At 40.7% G+C, this 18,542-nt stretch overlaps 2 protein-coding genes across 2 annotated transcripts; one reads left to right on the plus strand and one right to left on the minus strand.

The window, feature by feature from the left end:
- Positions 1 to 687: 687 nt before the first annotated feature.
- Positions 688 to 1,983, minus strand: LOC6526333 (accessory gland protein Acp29AB). The gene has a single exon (XM_015197855.3). The coding sequence runs from the start codon at positions 1,932 to 1,934 to the stop codon at positions 1,185 to 1,187; it is 750 nt and encodes a 249-aa protein (XP_015053341.1). The 5' UTR covers positions 1,935 to 1,983; the 3' UTR covers positions 688 to 1,184.
- Positions 1,984 to 5,445: 3,462 nt separating this feature from the next.
- Positions 5,446 to 6,327, plus strand: LOC6526334 (accessory gland protein Acp29AB). Its single transcript, XM_002087420.4, has one exon. The coding sequence runs from the start codon at positions 5,498 to 5,500 to the stop codon at positions 6,305 to 6,307; it is 810 nt and encodes a 269-aa protein (XP_002087456.1). The 5' UTR covers positions 5,446 to 5,497; the 3' UTR covers positions 6,308 to 6,327.
- The last annotated feature ends 12,215 nt before the right edge of the window (positions 6,328 to 18,542 follow it).

Consider the following 18,542-nt stretch of genomic DNA (forward strand, 5'->3'; position numbering starts at 1 on the left):
AACAGCGACAAAAACAAAAACTGTTAACTATTAGTAAAAGTTAAGCATTTGTGACCGTAACACATTTGCCAATTGCATTTGTTGCTGCGGTGCTGCTGCTGCTGCTGTTGATTATTTGAGGAGGAAAAGACAACTAAGTAAGCTACACTCGACAAAAAAAAGATGTGTACATTACCATATAATAATATTAAACTATGTTAAATTAAAAACAAAACCAAAAACTGTAAGGTTACAAGATTCTAATAAAAATGTTTGTTTATCAGTATTTTGGGATTTAAGGTAAATTTTTTATCAGTGGCTAGAGCAAAACATTTCGCTGGTTTTAAGCACAATGTTTGCTGGTGTTTTCAATGGTCGCTGGTGGTTGCCAGTTGCTGGTTGCAAGTTGCTAGTTGGGTCAGGCAGACGCTGGCAATGGTGACGATCTAAACGAGCAGCGTGCATCGCCAGGCGGCATCTTAGATGGTCTCACACAGATACTCAAGCACCAACACATTTGCGGGGCAGGGCACACAAGTGCAAATTACTGGCTCTCATACATATGCAAAACATTATCCAGAGAAAAGTCGTGTCGCCGTTGTCGATGTTGCCTACACTCTGAGAAATGCAATCCTCAAGTAGAACTGATATTGTTTATATTGTTGTCCAAAAACTTACAATAATCCTACATTGATTAATCTACAAATCTATATTAATTATTTTTATATTTTTTAGGCAATAAGATTCGTACATATTTTATCTAAATTTTCTTCTGTGGATCGTTTCTGCAGTTGCCATTGTTGTTCTTTCGTTTTGTGGCTCAAAGAAATGGCTTCGTCTTGCGGCCAAGAGGAAAGCTTAGCGAAACGCTGGCCAGGATAGGTTGGTGGAGGAGAGGGAGAGGCGCGATTTAACTGCAACTTAAATTTTAAATGCCACTTTAATAGCATCATTTGCACGCGGCCAGCTTGTTAACCCGATCGGCCAATCTTGAATATACGGACTTATCAGGGGGGTGGTGCCATCATCAACTCGTGGTTGAAAGTCACTACATAAGTAGTGAAAAAGTCCTTATATTAAACATTTGAATATTTCTTTGGCGGCTATATTTACACTCAATATTAATACTACAAGTGACATATAAATCATATAACACACATAAAAAATCGATTAGTTTGTTCCATCAAATTCTAAGGGCGGTCTTCTTACGCAGCTTGGCAAATGAAAAAGTTTCTGTCGTTGCACTGATATGTGTAATAATCCCCGGCGTATAAATAAGCACAGTTGGCATTAGAACTCTTTTTGGGTTCCCCGTCTCGCCACTTAAGATATGAAACTTCTTTCCCACAGGCCAGAGAAATGTATTGGTGCTTATTGACCAGGTTGCTAATGTCTAGCCAATACCATCTGGCTACGAGCTGTTTGCGGATGAGGTACAGTTCATCCTCGTCTTGGGGCGTCGCCAGGTGACCGCCCATCCCACGACACTTTCCTGCGGCATCGAACCAATTCTGCCTGACATGCCTCTCGATGTAAAAATACCTCGAGCCCAACTTCTGGAATTCCGGAGGGGGTTTCCCAGTTGACATGACCTTATTGTTTTCGAGTGAGCAGTGCAGGGCTTTGTTTGCATTCTGCAATGCTGCGTCCAGATATTCTAATTTGCTTTGCATCTCCCAGTCATCCAGCAAAGCCTTCGATTGGTTTAGGCTTACTGATTCTAAAGACTTTATTTTATTTACTGTGTGCCCCACGTGACCTTCAATTTTCCCGAGTACTTCCTTGTGTGGGTTTTTTAAAATAGAATTCATCAGAGTGTTAAAATCGACGAGACTGAATTCTCCGCGTTGTTTGATTCGTTCGCTTAGTGGAACCTTGGGGCAGCTATTTTCCTGGGCTTCCTGCGGATCCCACAGGACGAACAGGTACAAGAAATAAGTTGCGTACTTGAACATATTGAGTGACAATCACCAGCGAGGGCTAATGTTTCTGACTAACTGATGCTGTGCTTAGTTCCAGACCTACAAGATCTCTTTAGAAGCGGTGAATTAAACCGTGACGAGCGCAATTAAAAGTTTGTTTGCAAATAAATCATTACACAACTAGCCTAGATTTTATGGTCATCTGTGCTTCGACCACTTTTAGCTTATATATATCATAAAATACTCAAATCTTTCAAGTATAAGACGTAATAAACACTTTACTGGCGAAAAAGAATGTAGGCAGAAAAGATGCAGTGACGCTTCTGACCAATTCACCTACAATCAATCAAAAGATCGTCGGGAAAGCGGCGGATAAACCGCTCATCGTACGGTATTGGAGCATGTGGTATCGTTCTGAGAACCGACTGCCATTCCGCTCCCTCATCTTTTTTTTTTTTTGCTTAGCTCCGCTGAGCAGCTGCAGCAGCAACAAAAACATTAGAATTGCTAAAAGATACTCAAAATCACCAGCGGACAACAAGCTGAAATGTTAAAACGATCACGTTTTCCTGCAGCAGCAACAACTTCAGTGTGGAAATCCTTGCGCTGGAGAAAAGCTAGGAAAAATCTCAGCTGCCGTTGACATTCCAGGCCTCCCCCTTCAATCCTCAGCCTCCCATGTTGTTTTTTTAAGTAAAGGAGCCTCGCGCATGCTAATTTCCTTAGCTGGGAAGGCCCAACGGTTTTTTCCGACTTATAGACGGGGCCCTCGGTGGCTAACTGTAAAAGGCAACGCAAGTCAAGTGAGCGATGGAGCATGAAAGGCCGACCAGAATGTGTGTGGTTTTGATACCCTATAGAAAAACAAAGGGTGCCGTTTATGATATATTTTTATATTAAACCATTTTTATTTATTTTTTAATAATGTGCTAGTGTAGTCAAATCCTTCTATCTGCGTGTAGGAAAAATATAAGCCAACACATATAATTAAAAAAAAAATGTTTTTGATTTGTAAATGTGGACATACTATTTTTTAGGATACAGTTACTATGAGTTGTTCAAGATCTAGCATTTTGTTTTAGTTATACGTGATTTTTTAATCCCCTTTAGCTCTCTCAATATTTCGAACCCAGGAAAATTGTCATTCGAATCGAATGATTTTCCGGCGTGTTTTTTTCGCTTTGTTTGTTTCATTTGCTACTATTTTCGTCTCTGTTTCGCTGAATGTCCCCAGATTTAATGGGTAGGAGAAAAAAGGGGATTCGAGGGGAGATCGCAGGGTTCCGAAATGCAAATGAATGCCGATAATTCAAACGATAAGTTTGTCTTTTGTCTTGTTTGTAGCTACCGTTTGTTGTTTTTCTTGGGTTTTTCTTTGTTTTTTGTTTGTTTGTACTTCTGTTGGACTTGGTGTTGTTGCTGCAGCTACCGCCTAGAGCCAACAACCATTAAGAAACCGAAGGAAAGGACAGCGGGTCGGGCGGGCAGAGCCAGGACCATGATCACGATTTTCAAGTTTCGACATTTGATTGAGTTTTTTGAACTAACGAATTTTTTCTTTATTTCTTTTTCCTTTAGTTTGTTGGAGCTGTTAGTCTTATTCAAAGAGGCTTGATCTTAGTGTGTGTGTCGTCGTGAGTCTGTGGGCGTCTTGTAGCTCGCATCCATATCTTGGGTATTGCTCCTAAAGAGCGTTAATTTGACACACAGTAACCCAGATTAGCGATCGACGATGCCGCGAAACGAATGTCTCTGTGCCAGGGGTGCTTAAAACTTATGGAAATCGTTTATACGGTTTATATAGCTCAGTACTAAGGGGTTTCACAAAAAGTTTCCCATACATAAAGTTTTGGTATTCGGCTCCTGTTTTTATAATACGAGTATAAATGGAAGTGTATAGAATATTTAATGTTTAAATAATACCTTTATTAATGGTGTTTTCTCGAAAACTAAGTCATGCTCCTAGTGAGTTTAAAAGCCAGCTACCTCAAAGGAAAACAATAAATTGGACAAGTTCCCAAGTTGGGCTTCCAACCCTGATTAGAACGGGATTTGAACTCCCTTGGGGCCAAAACGCGCAACGAAAGGAAACGAAACACAAATGTTAACCCCGCGTGTTGATAAAAATATGACAAGTTGGCTGTCATTAGTCACACAATTAACATATACAAATACCGTCGAAGGGAAGGGACCGAGTGGGGCATCCTCCGACCCGATCTTCCAGCGGCGGTCACGTAGAGGAGAGGAGACACGCTGACTTCAGCAAATTGTCAATTACTCATGCGATGAGCGAAAGGAGCATCGTCATGGGCTGGGGTTTTCGGGGCTTTCGGAGTATCCGGGGGGTCCAGGAGGAAGGACCAGACTGTCCAGTTGCCGAACCTGAATCCCAGGCAATATCTACCGCTGCAGCTGGACCTCCTGTCGTCGACGACTGCCTTTTAAAGCATCATTAGCAGAGATAATTAGCGCCGTGCATACGACAGCCAAGAGATTACCTCGAAAAAGAGACTCACAGACAGAAAAAAGTATTAGTGCATTTTTATTCTTATTCTAGCTCGTCGTTTCTTAGTAATGCTGTTAATTCAACCAAATAATTAATTTCACTGAATCATTAAAATATATTTAACTAAGATTGGAGAATCATGTTGAAATACTACATAATCAAACTTTCTTTTTGCTTAAAAAAATGTCGATGATCTCCACAAAAATATTTTATTTTCGTTAACTTAACATAATGTTAATTCAATCCCACTCTAAATAATTTGCTCTCTGTGCAAAGCCAAAGACAATCTAACCTCTTCGGTTCCCCAGCAACAATTTAAGGCTAATAAATTCAAAATGTTAAACCTTTTTTCGGCAATTTTATTTTTGCTTCGCTTTGGCAACTTCGTGAGAGATTTTCGTATCCGACGAACAGCAACAGGTTGCTAAGAAACGTGGTTTTAGGGGTTAAGGGGGCTGGAAGCCCCTGCTTCTAGTTCCATTCAACTTCAGCCTAATGCGTAAATTTAGTGAATGGTCAATAAGTGCAGACGAGAGAGGAAAACCCCCGACGTTGGTGATGTGGCCGTCACAGTGGCAATGTGTTACTGTGGTGCAGTTGCTGCTGCAACTGAGTGACATGTTAATTAGTCGCTTACATGACAGCAGTTTGCTGCCAAGGCATTGCCAAAATGCTAATTTCCACATTGGGCAACCGCTGAGACGCGGAAAAGCGCGGAATATGGAAAACGAGCCGGGTTCGCGGAGTTGTGCAATTTATAATTGAGCAATTTGCCAGCGACTGATTTATTTGTGGATCCCCAAATGGGATTAAAACGGTCTGTGTCTCTCCAATGCAACATGAATCGCTGGGAAAACAAGATCAAATGTACTAACAGCAGGACGGCTAAAAACCACCTGGTTTGAGGTTAATAAATCTTCAAAAATGAACAGAATTTTTAACCTATATCACAATTTTTTTTCGTATAAAATCGGTTAGTGTTTATTACCGTTTTAGGGAGTGTGTCGAATTACTCGTACGATACTCTTAAAAAAAATAAAACGAGATTTAGTTCATAAGTAACATTTACTCCCTCAAGTTATAATATTGAATGTTCCAGCTCGCGATCTATTTTCTATACGCCTTTTTGGCCTGCGGTCTTTATGGAGTCCACGCAAGTGATGTGTGTCCTCGAATGTCAACGCACAAGGAAGTGTGCCTTGTTGAACTAGAGCCAGTGCTCCAATACATTTCCAACAACCATAATAACCACTGGAACTCTGCTAACGCAATTCAAATAAATGTAACCAGGAAACAACTGACTAAGATTGAAGGTCAGGAGAAAGAAATAAACGACAAGCTAAAAGTAATACAGGATAATATGGAAAGCCAATTTAATGCTCTAAGACCGAAGATAAAGAATGTGAAAAATATTCAACGTGATTTGGCAAGTCTGGAGCTGCAATTGCAAGAGACGAAGATAGCCCTAAACCTTTCTGTGGAAGCCAAAAAAGTGATGCCGAAAATCGAGATTCCTACCAATTTTCAGAAAATTGGCTGGAGGCATTTTTTCATAGAGAATAAACACAAAGTGAATTGGTTTGAAGCAACGAGTAAGTGCCATAAAATGGGTGGTCACCTGGCGACAATTCAGAGCGAAGAGGAATTAGATGCTATTCGTACGGAACTTGAGGTCATTCATGAGGAAAACCCTGACTTCTGGCTAGACATCAACGACATTGCGAAATGGGGCGAATTCGTTTCTTTAACAACGGGAGGGAATCCACCTTTCTTTAAATGGCAGAAACTCAGGCCTCAGGTGAAAATTCACCAACGCTGTGTTCACTTACATGGCGGCGAAATGATGGATGGAAAGTGCAGCGATAAAATTTTTTTTATTTGCCAACTTGCAGAACATTAAAAGATTATATTATTGCTGCACACTATGTAATTAATTATTGCGGATTTCTTATAAGCAGATGATCTCTTACGCTGATGTGTAGTAAATATATGCAGTTTTCTTGCATAAAAATAGATCGTTCCGGTTTGTTACCTGAATACGAGGTGTGTAAAATTTGTTTATCAGAAAAAGAAATATGAAACATAATTGTAGAATCAGTTCGTTATACTTACTCAACATGTTCAGTTACGCGGCCTATTTCTTGTGCACCTTTGTTTCCTACGGTTACTACAGCGTTTTTGCTGAAATCGATATTTTTCAGCGTCCCATAATTCCATCGTACGATCCACTTAAAGAACTTGAAGAAATGTGTCTTGTCGACGTAGTACCAATTCTTGAGAAAAATAAAGAGCAACAGAAGATGGGAAACACTGCTAACTCACGGATTTTCAACGAAACGCAGGGAGTTCTGGACAGGATCGAAGGATACCAAGAAGTCATTGAGAAGCAATTGAAAGCGCGTCAGGTCAAAACGGAAAGTTATTTTATGGAGGTGCATTCCAAAGTGGAGCTAAAGGCCAAAAAATTATCGTTAGAAAAAGCCTTACAAAAGGTACAGAATGCTCTTCAATGTTCTCTAGATACCAGAAAAGTTTCGTCAAAGCGATCACTCCATCCAGCATTTGAGCAAGTGGGTTCAAGGTACTTTTATATCGAGAGGCATGTCAAACAGAATTGGTTCGATGCAGCAAGAAAGTGTCGCGAGATGGGCGGTCACTTGGCGTCGCCAAAAGACGAGAATGAGCTGCACCTTATCAGTCAAAAACTGGAGACCGAGTCGTATTGGATCGACGTATCCGATCTCACCGATCAAGGCGAATACATCTCGTTGGTCTCCGGGAGCAAAGCACCATTTTTAAAATGGAACAAAGGCCAGCCAAAAAAGGATAACGCACAATGCGTTTGTATAAAAGGCGGACTATATCAGACATATGAATGTTACGAGCGCATTTTGTTCATTTGCCAAGCTAACCAGAATCCTGAAAAGGAAGAAGAGAAAAAGAAAAAGGAACGGGAAAAAGAACAGAAAAGAAAAAGAGAAGAGGAAAGAAGAAAGGAAGAGGAAAAAAGAAAGGAAGAGAAAAGAAGAAAGGAGGAGGAAAGGATAAAAGAAGAGGAAAGGAGAAAGGAAGAGGAAAGGAGAAAAGAGGAAATAAGAAAAGAAGAGGAAAGGAGAAAGGAAGAGGAAAGGAGAAAAGAGGAAATAAGAAAAGAAGAGGAAAGGAAAAGAGAAGAAGAAAGGAAAAGGGAGGAGGAAAGAAGAAAGAAAGAGGAGGAGAAAAGACGAAAAGAAAAGCAGAGAAGAAAAGAAGAGGAAAGAAGAAAGGAAGAGGAAAAAAGAAAAGAAGAAGAGAGAAGAGAAGAAGAAGAAAGAAAAAAAGATGAAGACGAAAGAAGAAAAGAGGAAGAAGAAAGAAGAAAAGAAAAAAGAAGACAAGACGCAAGAAGAAAAGAAGAGCAAAGGAGAAGGGAAGAAGAAAGAAGAGAAGAAGAAGAAAGAAGGAGAGAAGAAGAAAGAAGAGAAGAGGAAGAAAGAAGAAAAGAGGAAGAAAGAAGAAGAAAGGAGGAAGAAGAAAGAAGAAAAGAAAGAAGGAGACAGGAGGCAAGAAGAAAAGAAGAGCAAAGGAGAAGGGAAGAAGAAAGAAGAGAAGAAGAAGAAAGAAGGAGAGAAGAAGAAAGAAGAGAAGAAGAAGAAAGAAGAAGGAAAGAGGAAGAAGAAGAAAGAAGAAGGAAAGAGGAAGAAGAAGAAAGAAGGAAAGAAAAAAGGAGACAAGAGGCAAGAAGAAAAGAAGCGGAAAGAAGAAAAGAACAGGAAAGAAGAAGGGAAGAGGAAAGAAAAAGAAAAGAGGAAGAAGAAGAAAGAATACAAGAAAAAAGGAGGCAAGAAGAAGAAAGAAGAATGGAAGAGGAAAGAAGAGAAAGAGAAAGAAGGAGGCAAGAAGAGGAAAGAAGAAAAGAAGAGGAAAGAGAAAAAGAAAGAAGGAGGCAAGAAGAGGAAAGAAGAGAAAGAGAAAGGAGGCAAGAAGAGGAACGTAGAAAAGAAGAGGAAAGACAAAAAAAAGAAGAGGAGAAAAAAAAGAAAGAGGAAGAGGAAAGACAAAAAGAAGAAGATAAGAAAAAAAAGAAAGAGGAAGAGGAAAAGAATAAAACGGAAAAGTGTTGGGTTACTAAAAAGGGTACGAAGAAGTGTAAAATATGTTTGACAGCCAAGAAGGGTAAGAGAAAGTGTAAGATATGTTGGATACATGAAAACGGGGGAAAAAAATGTAAAACATCCAAGAAAAAGAAGAAAGATAGTTATGACGATAATAATTCTTATAATTATGGAAGTTATGGCAAACAACTTAAATGGAGCGTAGGCTGGTGGTATTTGTATTGGTGGTATGAATAAGGACAGCGTTTAACAATATTATTCTGTTTAATATAAAAAAGGCCAGAGTAAAACTAAAATAATTAACTGTTTTTATGGGCATACAAATAGTTGTATAGTATAAAATGTGCAATGCCAATACCAATTTGTTAATTAAAAATTAAAAATCTGTTTTTATGAGTAAATAATTTTCAGCATTCGAAATAGTGGTCCAAATATGGAATGCCATACCTCGTTAAGTTCGTAATTAAAATTCCAATCGAACTGTGTTTTCGAAATATAATTCTATTTTGTTTACATTTTTTGCAATTTTTGATGGTGTTACCCCTTACAAAAAATGCGAAAAAATGGCCAAAAATTATTTTAACAAAGTCGGTCAAAAAGTGATTTTGTTAATTAGTATTGGTAATTAGGAGTACAAATATGTTATTCTTTTAAGTTTCTGACCATTTTTAGCCAAGTTATACCGAAAACACCAATTGTAAATATTGAAATTTTAGCAAAAATTGTTTTTCTGTTTTTTTGCGTAAATAATTATCAGTGTTTTTGTCACAGCATTCGAAATATTGGTCCGAATATGGAATGCTATACCTCGTTGAGTTCGTAATTAAAATTCCAATCGAACTGTGTTTTCGAAATATAATTCTATTTTGTTCTCATTTTTTGCAATTTTTGATGATTATTTTGTATTTCCTGTGTGGGAAGCCTTCCAGCTGTTCCACTTCCACCCATCTGAGCCTTCCAGTGCAGCTGCACCGCCCACACAGACTGAGAAACAACTGGGTAATCAAGGAACGCGGATACATCATCAACATTTGCGACTATTTTTGTCGGGACTCCTCTAATGTTAATGTTAATGTTAATGTTAATGTTAATGTTAATGTTAATGTCCGTTGGCGGCACCGCAATTAAAAGGCACGCTCTGTTTGTTTATGCTGTTGCTCTTCTCATTGTTGCTGCGGCAGATGAAACATTAAAATCAACGACGTCGACGACAAGCCAGCCGCACAGTCTTCGTTCCAGGCCTAAACCTATAGGCCTCATCTCTGAGTCTTCTGTCTGCAGTCGCCGCTCTTTCCTTCAGTCTCTTCAGTCCTTCCCAATTCGCTTCTAACAATCAACAAACGCGCACGATTGCGAATAACTAGGGGAACTGGGAACCCGAAGCTTCAAAAGAAGGGGCGGAAGAATTCTGTGAAGACTGAGGACCAGCGAAAAAGAGCAGAGCGACAATCTAATGTCGGGATCTGTGTAGCGTAAGTGATGTCGATGTCGCCACCTACATCTGAAATAGAGACAAGAGACAACGACAACCAGAACTCTAGCGATGCACTGGAAATAATTTTATTAAACGTCTTTAGACGTTAAAAATAAGTGCACATATAAATATGTTGTTGTTCGGAAAATATTGATTTGTATACATAGTTCTTAAGAGGTTAGTAGACTTGGATACTGTGGTGTACAGTTTATGCAATATGGGTCTTAGTCTCAATTACATATTAGGTTTTGATTCATTTTCAGTGGTAACTCTGTGGCGCAAGCTGAAGTAGTTCGATGCTGTTTTTACGCACACAATAGCGCACATAAAAGCGCCTTCTTCTTGTTCTTCGAATAATAAAAACCGTTCTTTGCATTGCTTTCCGGCTGAAATTGAGGTTTCTCCTTGAACGCGTAGTCCCTTTTTCCTTAAGCTTGGCAGAGGGCGTTGATTGGCATGGCAAAGTAAATTGCATTGAATGCTAATTTCTATGGCAAAATCAAAGCGCCATTTGTGGGTCAAAGGGGGGCCGACAATGGCGCTCCATTAATAACTGACAGGACAGGACAGGAACTCAAAACTGCGGCTCAAACAACGCTCAAAGCTCAAAAGTCACCGACAGGCTACAGAAGACTGACTCTGTAGACTGAAGACTGGAGACAGTGGAGGAGTGGGCGCATTTTCGCCTGACTAGAGGCTACAACAATAAATAATAAAATGTTGACACGACAACGTCATAACCTTTGAACGTGAAAATACCTACAGAAGAGACTTAGTCGGTTGCGTGGGTTGAATACTTTATCTCATCTCTTCTTTGCAAATGCATTCAATTAGCTCCTTTTTCTAGCCAGCGCTGAGTTTAGACCTTCACGCCACCATTACCCGACCGAGTTCAGTTATGTCCAACTTGTTTTCACTGTCCGATACGCATCTTTTCCACACAGTAGCGTAGCCCAAGGGGAGTTATTTATACGACTAAATATATTTTAAGAATGTAGCAAGGGTATAAAAACTGGAAAGTTTGCTTTTGATAAGGAACAGACACACACACCTTAAATGTATGTCTTAATTTTTAAAATCAAACTTTGAAACTTCGCACCGGAATAGGGAGCAATCGCAAAACAATGGCTTAGATATCGCTGCAGGTGGCAGCTTGGAGCCTTCAATTCAAGTTGGCAACATACAAGTTGGCAGTTGCCAATTGGCAATCGGGCACACTGGTCGCCAAAGCCAAGCGGCAATTTAGCAATTGAATTTAGCAAGTGAGCATGTTGCTGGCTCATTATAGGCAGTCAAATATCGCGGCTGCTGGCTTATGTATTTGGCGTAGCCTAATCGCAAACGAAATCGAAAAGCAAACTACCGAAATGCACTCGATTGCTATGGGGACAGACCTAAGTACACGGAAAAAAACTCGAATATCGAATAATGATAACAGCATGAAATGAAATAATGAATGCATATTGATGGTTAAAGGGCTCGAAAGAAAGTATTATATATGAAATTAACACATGAATACGAACGTGCCTTTTTCTCAAATTAAGAAACCATTTTTTTTGGCTGTACTATGTAGTATGAGATTGGATGCTAGAGGTTCTCCCCGCATTTTTCTCTTGACTCTGCGGCGGCCTCACATCAAATCAAATTAAAACGGCTGCCTGTCTATTCGACTGACTTTGATTTTCATTTCGATTTGCTGACAATTTTCAGCCGTCGAGCTTAGTTTTTGTGTGTCTTAATTGGTTGGTCCGATAAGATGTGTGTTCATGTTGATGTGGCTGGCATTTGGTTGTGGTTTCACTTCTAGATGCAGATACTGGCAATTAGCTGCGAGGTGCGGGCGACGTTTCAGCCTAATGAATAAAGCGAGTCCGAGACACGCAAAAATGTCCGATCCCAGTTGCTCGATCCCGGTTTCTCCACCATCGCACCCGTTCTATCTCTTTGCATAATTCTCTCATTAGTCAGCCGTAGCCGGGCCGTTGTTTTCGAAAGTCGAAGTTCAAGTTTTTGGGTTGCAACCAGCAACAGCAGCAGCAGCAGGAGCAGCAACATGCAACAGGAGGCCGCAACAGCAACAGCAGCACAGCACCAACGCAACACCCTCGTCGTGAGTGGACCTCGGTCTGGCCAAATACGGGCGAAATAAATCAACGGGCCGAGCACTAAACGATTCTGCCCCGGGGCAAATATGAAACATAAGCCAAATTAAGCAGCCTGCTGCCGCTCACAAATCGATCAGAGCAAGCTTTTCATTTAGCCCCTTACAATATTGTTTCCAGCTCAGATACCTATGCAGATTTTTCGCCAGCCATTAGAACAATCTGCCATGTGTGTGGGCATGTGGAAAAGTGTCAACGCTCCAAATAAAAGACGGGGAAAAAATTGAAACCAAAAGTGAGCCTGGAGCCAGATCTTTAACTGGAACTGGAACTCGCCTGCAGGCAACCAAATGTTCGCCTTTTGTTATGTAAATTGTTTGTTTCTGTTACACCCAGTAATTTGTAAGGGTGTAAAACACCAAATGTGGTTTTAAAAATAAAATCGCGCATTTGTTCGCCAAAGGACCTAAGTTTCACTATCTTTAAGTACAACAAATGTTTAGTCTCACCTTAAATTTCAAACAGTTACGGGGTACTTCAGCGCGGGAAAACACTTATTTGCATACCCGACTTCTTATTCACTTTGACTTCGAATATTTTCCATACTCCATGCGAATGCAAATTTTTGGTTGCCTCAAATATTTTGGCATTTGCGCATTAATATTGCTTGCCCCTCGAGATTCTCCTCCCAGTTTCGGTGGCCCAGTCTGAGGTTGGTCGTCCAACCGGTTGCCGATCGCCTCATAATTCTGAATGCAGTTTGTCGTGGGGCCTGAGTTGTAGGTTATTGGTTATGCGGTTACTCGGTTGCTGTTTTGCCTAATACGTGACTATCATGTCATAATAGCGAGTTATTAGAATTTAATGCGGTCACAAAGCGTTGTGAACCCAGGCTGAGAGTTAAAGAGCTGATCTCCAGTCTGGTCCATTTTAAACTGGGTCGACATCGTACCGATTTTCCAGACATTAATGCAATTTCAGAGTTTGGCGGAATGATTGCGTAAAGGTGCGAAAACTTCCATTTCTGCTTGGGGTATTCGAGGTTCCCTCTAATTTAAGCAATTGTCGCTTTTAAAGTCCCATTGGCTTAATCCTTGTTTCTTGGCTTTCGCCAACTATCAGCCTCCAGCTGATTAGCAAAGACGGTTCCAACAATTTCCATGAAGATTTCCTCTTTGATCTCCGCCTGCGATTAGCTCTAACCATGGTGATCAGCCCACCAAGATGGAAGATTAGCTCTAGGGGCAGATCGATCGGGTTGAAAGTATATCCAAGATGGAATCTTTTAAAGGGTATTTGGACTCTGCAGAAAGCTGGAACTATTCACTTAATTACTATTTCTTCAAAAAGATTTAATTAACTTGCAGATTATGTATGGGAAATATGATATAGCCAGTGTTATTTCAGTGTACGCATTTTTGAATTTAATAGAGCATTAAGAGTTCGTATTTTCTTGCTTACTTCCCAGACTGTGCTCCATTACTCCCGGGTTTTGGTGATTTTTTATGTCTTGATTAAGTATACGCCGCGTGCATATTGATTTAGTTTTAGTAGAATTAGGTTTTTTACGCCTTTTGCCGAAATTGGGCGAACAGCCAGTGGCACAGCCATTATAGCCACTACGTCGGGAACACCTGCACGATTTCCCATCTGTGATACGGCTGCATTCAGCTCGAATGACTCGAACTGAGGCTCTGACACTTACATGTTCACACTTGCCGAATTGTTTGTTCTGTCCATGGGCAGACACCGAGACTGCTGTGCTTTTTGGGAGTTTCGCAATTCTTTATTTCGTGGCTCGGTATTTTTGACAACTCCAAAGAGTGGTCTGTCCTTATAAGGGTAGGCCAAAAGATGCAAGAGGGGCCAGCGATTGGGGGCGTCTCCCCGGGCTCATTTATTTAAAACGGGGTCGGCGCAGGATGAGAGGCGTTATGTTTCATGTAGGTATTGATTTCCATTTGATTTGTCGCTGCCTCCTCCCTTTCCAATCCCCGGCTGCCAAGCCAAAGCATCCGACAATATTTCACAACATTTCACCTCATTAATCAAACAAACTGCAAGGGTCCGATTTTAACTGCAAACTGAAACTCCGATTTCCAGACTCCGAGTCCGAGTTCGAGACTTTCGGCATATTTTCGGCAAGTGTCAGCGGTTTACAGTTAGCATCGCAATCGGCCTCGGGATCGGTATCGCTGACTTTTTAATTGATTAAAATGAGAAATCGTTACGATTTGTGTGCGGTGATTGTGCGGCAAGGATCTGATTTCAAGGAGCAGTTGGAGCAGGAGGATGAGCTCGCCATTGTGTTTCGATTGGTAATGACAAGTGGACGATGCTCGGCATTGAAGCTGCACGTATGAAAAAAACTGAATTTCAATTTAAGAACATGTGGTAAACTCTAATAAACTTAATAATTATTTAAATTTAAAAAATTTGTAACCAGTGACAATCGAAACAATTTCTTAAGATATATACCTTTTCTCAAGAGATTACGCATTTTCTTCCTGTGCTTTGAGCTTTCTTTGGGGACACAGGAAATGAAATTCGATACTTTTGTGCATTTGTGTTATTGTTGGTTCTGCGAACTTCTTGGCAAGAAAGACTTGCAATAATAAGCAATAAAAATTCTCTGGATTGGGTGGATTTTGTTTATGTGCCGAAGATTTACGAGCAGCGGCGGCTTATCCACTTTGATGGGTCTGTTCTCAGGCCCCCTTACCCCGAAATCATTCGTCCTACATAGCCTAATTGTGCCTTTGATGCAACTGTTTCGCATATTTGCTTTCTATTGAAAAGAGTCCCCGTCTGTAGAGTCGACCTCTGGCCTCAAAATGCGAGCCGCCGATCGCTGACAATTTTCGTACATTTCTCGCTAAATTAACTGAATTTCTGACCTCGCAAGGGAGAGCTCCAAAAAAAAAGATGCCGAGATATATGAGAGAAGTGCAGAAAGAGAGGCTCCAACGACAAAGGCGAATCGTTAAGAGTCCAAGGATCGCATAACTCGCGCCCCTCGCCTCCGAAATGTTTCACAATCTCTCTGCGCTGCAGTTTCAACTGCGAATTTCAGAAAAAAGCCCAACCAGAATCCCGAATTCAAACCCGAGCCAAATGTTGCCCATTTCAACTGCTGCAGCTGCTCTTTGGCAGGGGAAAGAAAATATGCGCAAACTGCTTGATGTCCACTTAAAAGTGTCAACGTAAAATTCTTGCCTGCCCAGTCAAAAAAACAAGGAGAACGCGATAGTCAAGTTCCTCGACCATCAGTTACCCCTTACTTAGTGAAATAGAATCAAAAAACCCATATCAAAAATGTAGCCGTAGGCATCAGAGTGGACTTAGCCAAAATGATTTTAGAATATCGATAAAAATAGGCAAGGCAAAAACAATGTAACAATTTTTAAAAATCAGATAGTCACATCAACTCGGATGGTGATCCTGATCAAAAAATTATGTATACTTTATAGGGTGGGAAGCCGTTCCTTCTACATGTTACACACTTCCTAACTAGTCTGGCATAGCCTTTTACTCTACCGGGCAATGGGTATAAATTTAAAAAACAGCCAGCAAACTCAGTGAGTGTTGGCAGTACTTACGGATAAGGCGGGCAAGGAGTGCTCTAAGGTACTTGTTTTTGACGTCGACTTCTGTGACTCTTCCTAAAGGGCATATTATTACGGAAAAAGAGCACAAACGCATTTTAATATGCCCAAGCAGATTAAAACAAATTTACATGATGCTCAAAACCGGGAACAGTATAAGATGATCGTTTTATTTTGATCATACTTTATTTTAGAAAATGAAATAATCCTTTCAAGTTGCTCTTCCTTTTCATATTGATTCAATGTTGGTTTGAGAATATTAAGGCTTGGCAGGTATCATTTCCTTATTTTGTTACATAAATTGACATTTGTACTGGTGCAGGGAATTTTTAGTTCGTTTGCACCCAACACAATTTTTGGGGCTTTTGTTATTTGTGCTCCCGGTGGTGTTTCCCCTTCTTTCTATATATGTATATGTATATGTATATATATATATTATTTTTTGGCAGTTGAATTGCGCCTTTCGCCAAACCAATTCTGCTCATTTATCTTGAACTCTTCCTCCTTCATTTGGAGCCTCTGTTTCTGTTTCGGATTCTGATTCTCCACTGCATTTCTGTTTGTGGCTTCTCTCGGCCAAGAGTTGCAGCATTTCGGGAATTTGGGTTGCTCCTTCTTAAACAGATATATGCCTGTGTCTGCCTGAATCCATGTGAGCGTGTGTTTTGGGGTATTTCTGTTGGATTCATTTTTTTCTTTTCGTTTGGGCTGCTTTTCGTTTTTGGTGGGCAACAAAAATATCACACGAGTATAATTGAGTTTGACACAATAAATTGCTCATCGCGGGACAAGAAGCTGCGGCCAATCCCCTCTACTGACTGGCTGTTGTTGTTATCGCTGACCTTTAAAGCCGCCAGCGCGCTGATTTATAAATTGATTCTGCTTAACTTTGTGGCACAGCGGGTAGCGCTCCTTGGGCTACTTGTTCGCCTCCTCTTTCGAGCCCGCATGAGCCGCAAGCAACGGCAGCAGTTGCAACACCACCAACATCAGGCGCTTTTGCTGCAACAGTTGTCCAAACTGGCCAATCTGCGCTGCCCCTTTTGATTTTGGCACATTAACACATTTGATGGTGAGGTCTGCTCGATTGTAATGCCTAAGCGACTCGTTAATGAGTCCACACAATGGGCAATCATGGCCTAAAGTCCTGGCGATCAGCAGTTTCTGCACCAAGGAAAAAATGCTAAGATTGCTAATACTTATAATATATATATCTATAGTTTTTATTTTGAAAAGTATTTTTCATAAGCTTTGGCATATAATCTTCTTGATTAAGTTTAGTTTATTATTTTTGTATATGTGTATATTTATTGTTCAAATTTTAAACTAGCATATTTTTCCTGTGTGATAACATCTCAAAATCCTTGGAATCGCGACTGACACTGACGACTGCACGAATATTTCAATTAACTGACAATCGCTTGGCCGAAACTGAAGCTCACTGAGCACACCCCCTTCTTTCGACCCCCTAAGAAATCGGTGGCGGCTTGAGGAACTGTCTTCGCATGTCAGCAATGCTTTAAGAGAGACAACGAACGCGGCAGACGACATCCGCTGGCGAGCAAAATGCGATAAAATGCAAATCTCTCTTGAAGCTAAAAGGACACCAGCCAGCAATTGAAATCTAAAAAACGAAATAAAAAACAAAAACCGTGGATGGTTACCGAAATTCCAAGCCAAAAATCCAAAGGCAAGCGACAAAACAATGGCAGCAGAAATGGCTTCGCTTGTTGCAATGCTGCTGCTGCTGCTGCAGTTGCTGTTGGTGGCACATCAATGTCACGGCGTTCGACAGAGGTGCTGGGGGTGGTGGTGCGGTGGTTTTCCAGAAGCCGGCAGACAGGAGACGGGCTAATCTTCATCAGCCGCCGTTTGTAGTTGGCGCAAAGTGTAAGCTCACACAAATCTCCAGAGAAAGAGACACGCAGGAAAAGCGCAGCACTCGCGAGTTTGGAGAAAGGGTGAGGAAAAGCAGGGAAGACAGGGAACAATTCACGGACACAGACGCGGATGCGGATAAGATGGATGCAGCTTTATCTGCTCGATAGATGGACATTTGGATAGATTGTTCTTGTTTGGCTTTGACGTTCGCCAGCAGTCTGCCACCTCCCCCTTCCAAAGGCCCTCGATTTCCCCGATCCGAGGTTGCATTATGAGATTCTATCATCGCTTCGTCGGTGTGTGTCCAAATTGCTTGGCTACAGTAGCAGATGCTGCTCCTTTTGTTCCCGCCAAAAACACAGAAAGAAATTTTGAAAGCCAAAGACCCAATAGATAAAAAATATTTACAAGTATTGGGTATATGTCAAATAAATTCTTCAAATATTACCATTGATAATATGGTTTATACTTTAATGATTTAGAAAGTTTAAAAACTTATATGAAAACAAACTGAAGCATTTTTTGTAACATAGAAGTTTTAAACTATTTTTGCCTTAATATCTTATAATGAACTGCCAATTGGAATTTCCCTTTCAAGGCAGTTTTTTTTTTGCCGTGTAGCCGTCAAAAGCACCTGAAAAAGAACAACTATTATTATATTTTAATGGCTACCTTTGTTGCAGCATTGGGATTGGATTGGGTTCTTTGAGTGGATGGATAGACGGATGGTCTTATAGTGGTTGGTTGTTCGGTTTGGAGGATGATTCTATTGCCATTATGGCCGCGAATGCGCTTGTTCGATTATGCGGCGTTTGCTTGTCAGTCTCTAATGGATTCTGGATCCTGGATCGTGGATGAGCGAGGAAACACAATCTTTTTGACTGAGATTTCAACGGACAGTGGCCCCTCTTTGGTGGGTTCATGTATAGTTTTTTTGGGGTCTTATGTCGGCGCCAGTGCAGTCTCCAAACGTATCAAA

Source organism: Drosophila yakuba, chromosome 2L (assembly GCF_016746365.2).
Source record: "Drosophila yakuba strain Tai18E2 chromosome 2L, Prin_Dyak_Tai18E2_2.1, whole genome shotgun sequence".
NCBI lineage: Eukaryota > Metazoa > Arthropoda > Insecta > Diptera > Drosophilidae > Drosophila > Drosophila yakuba.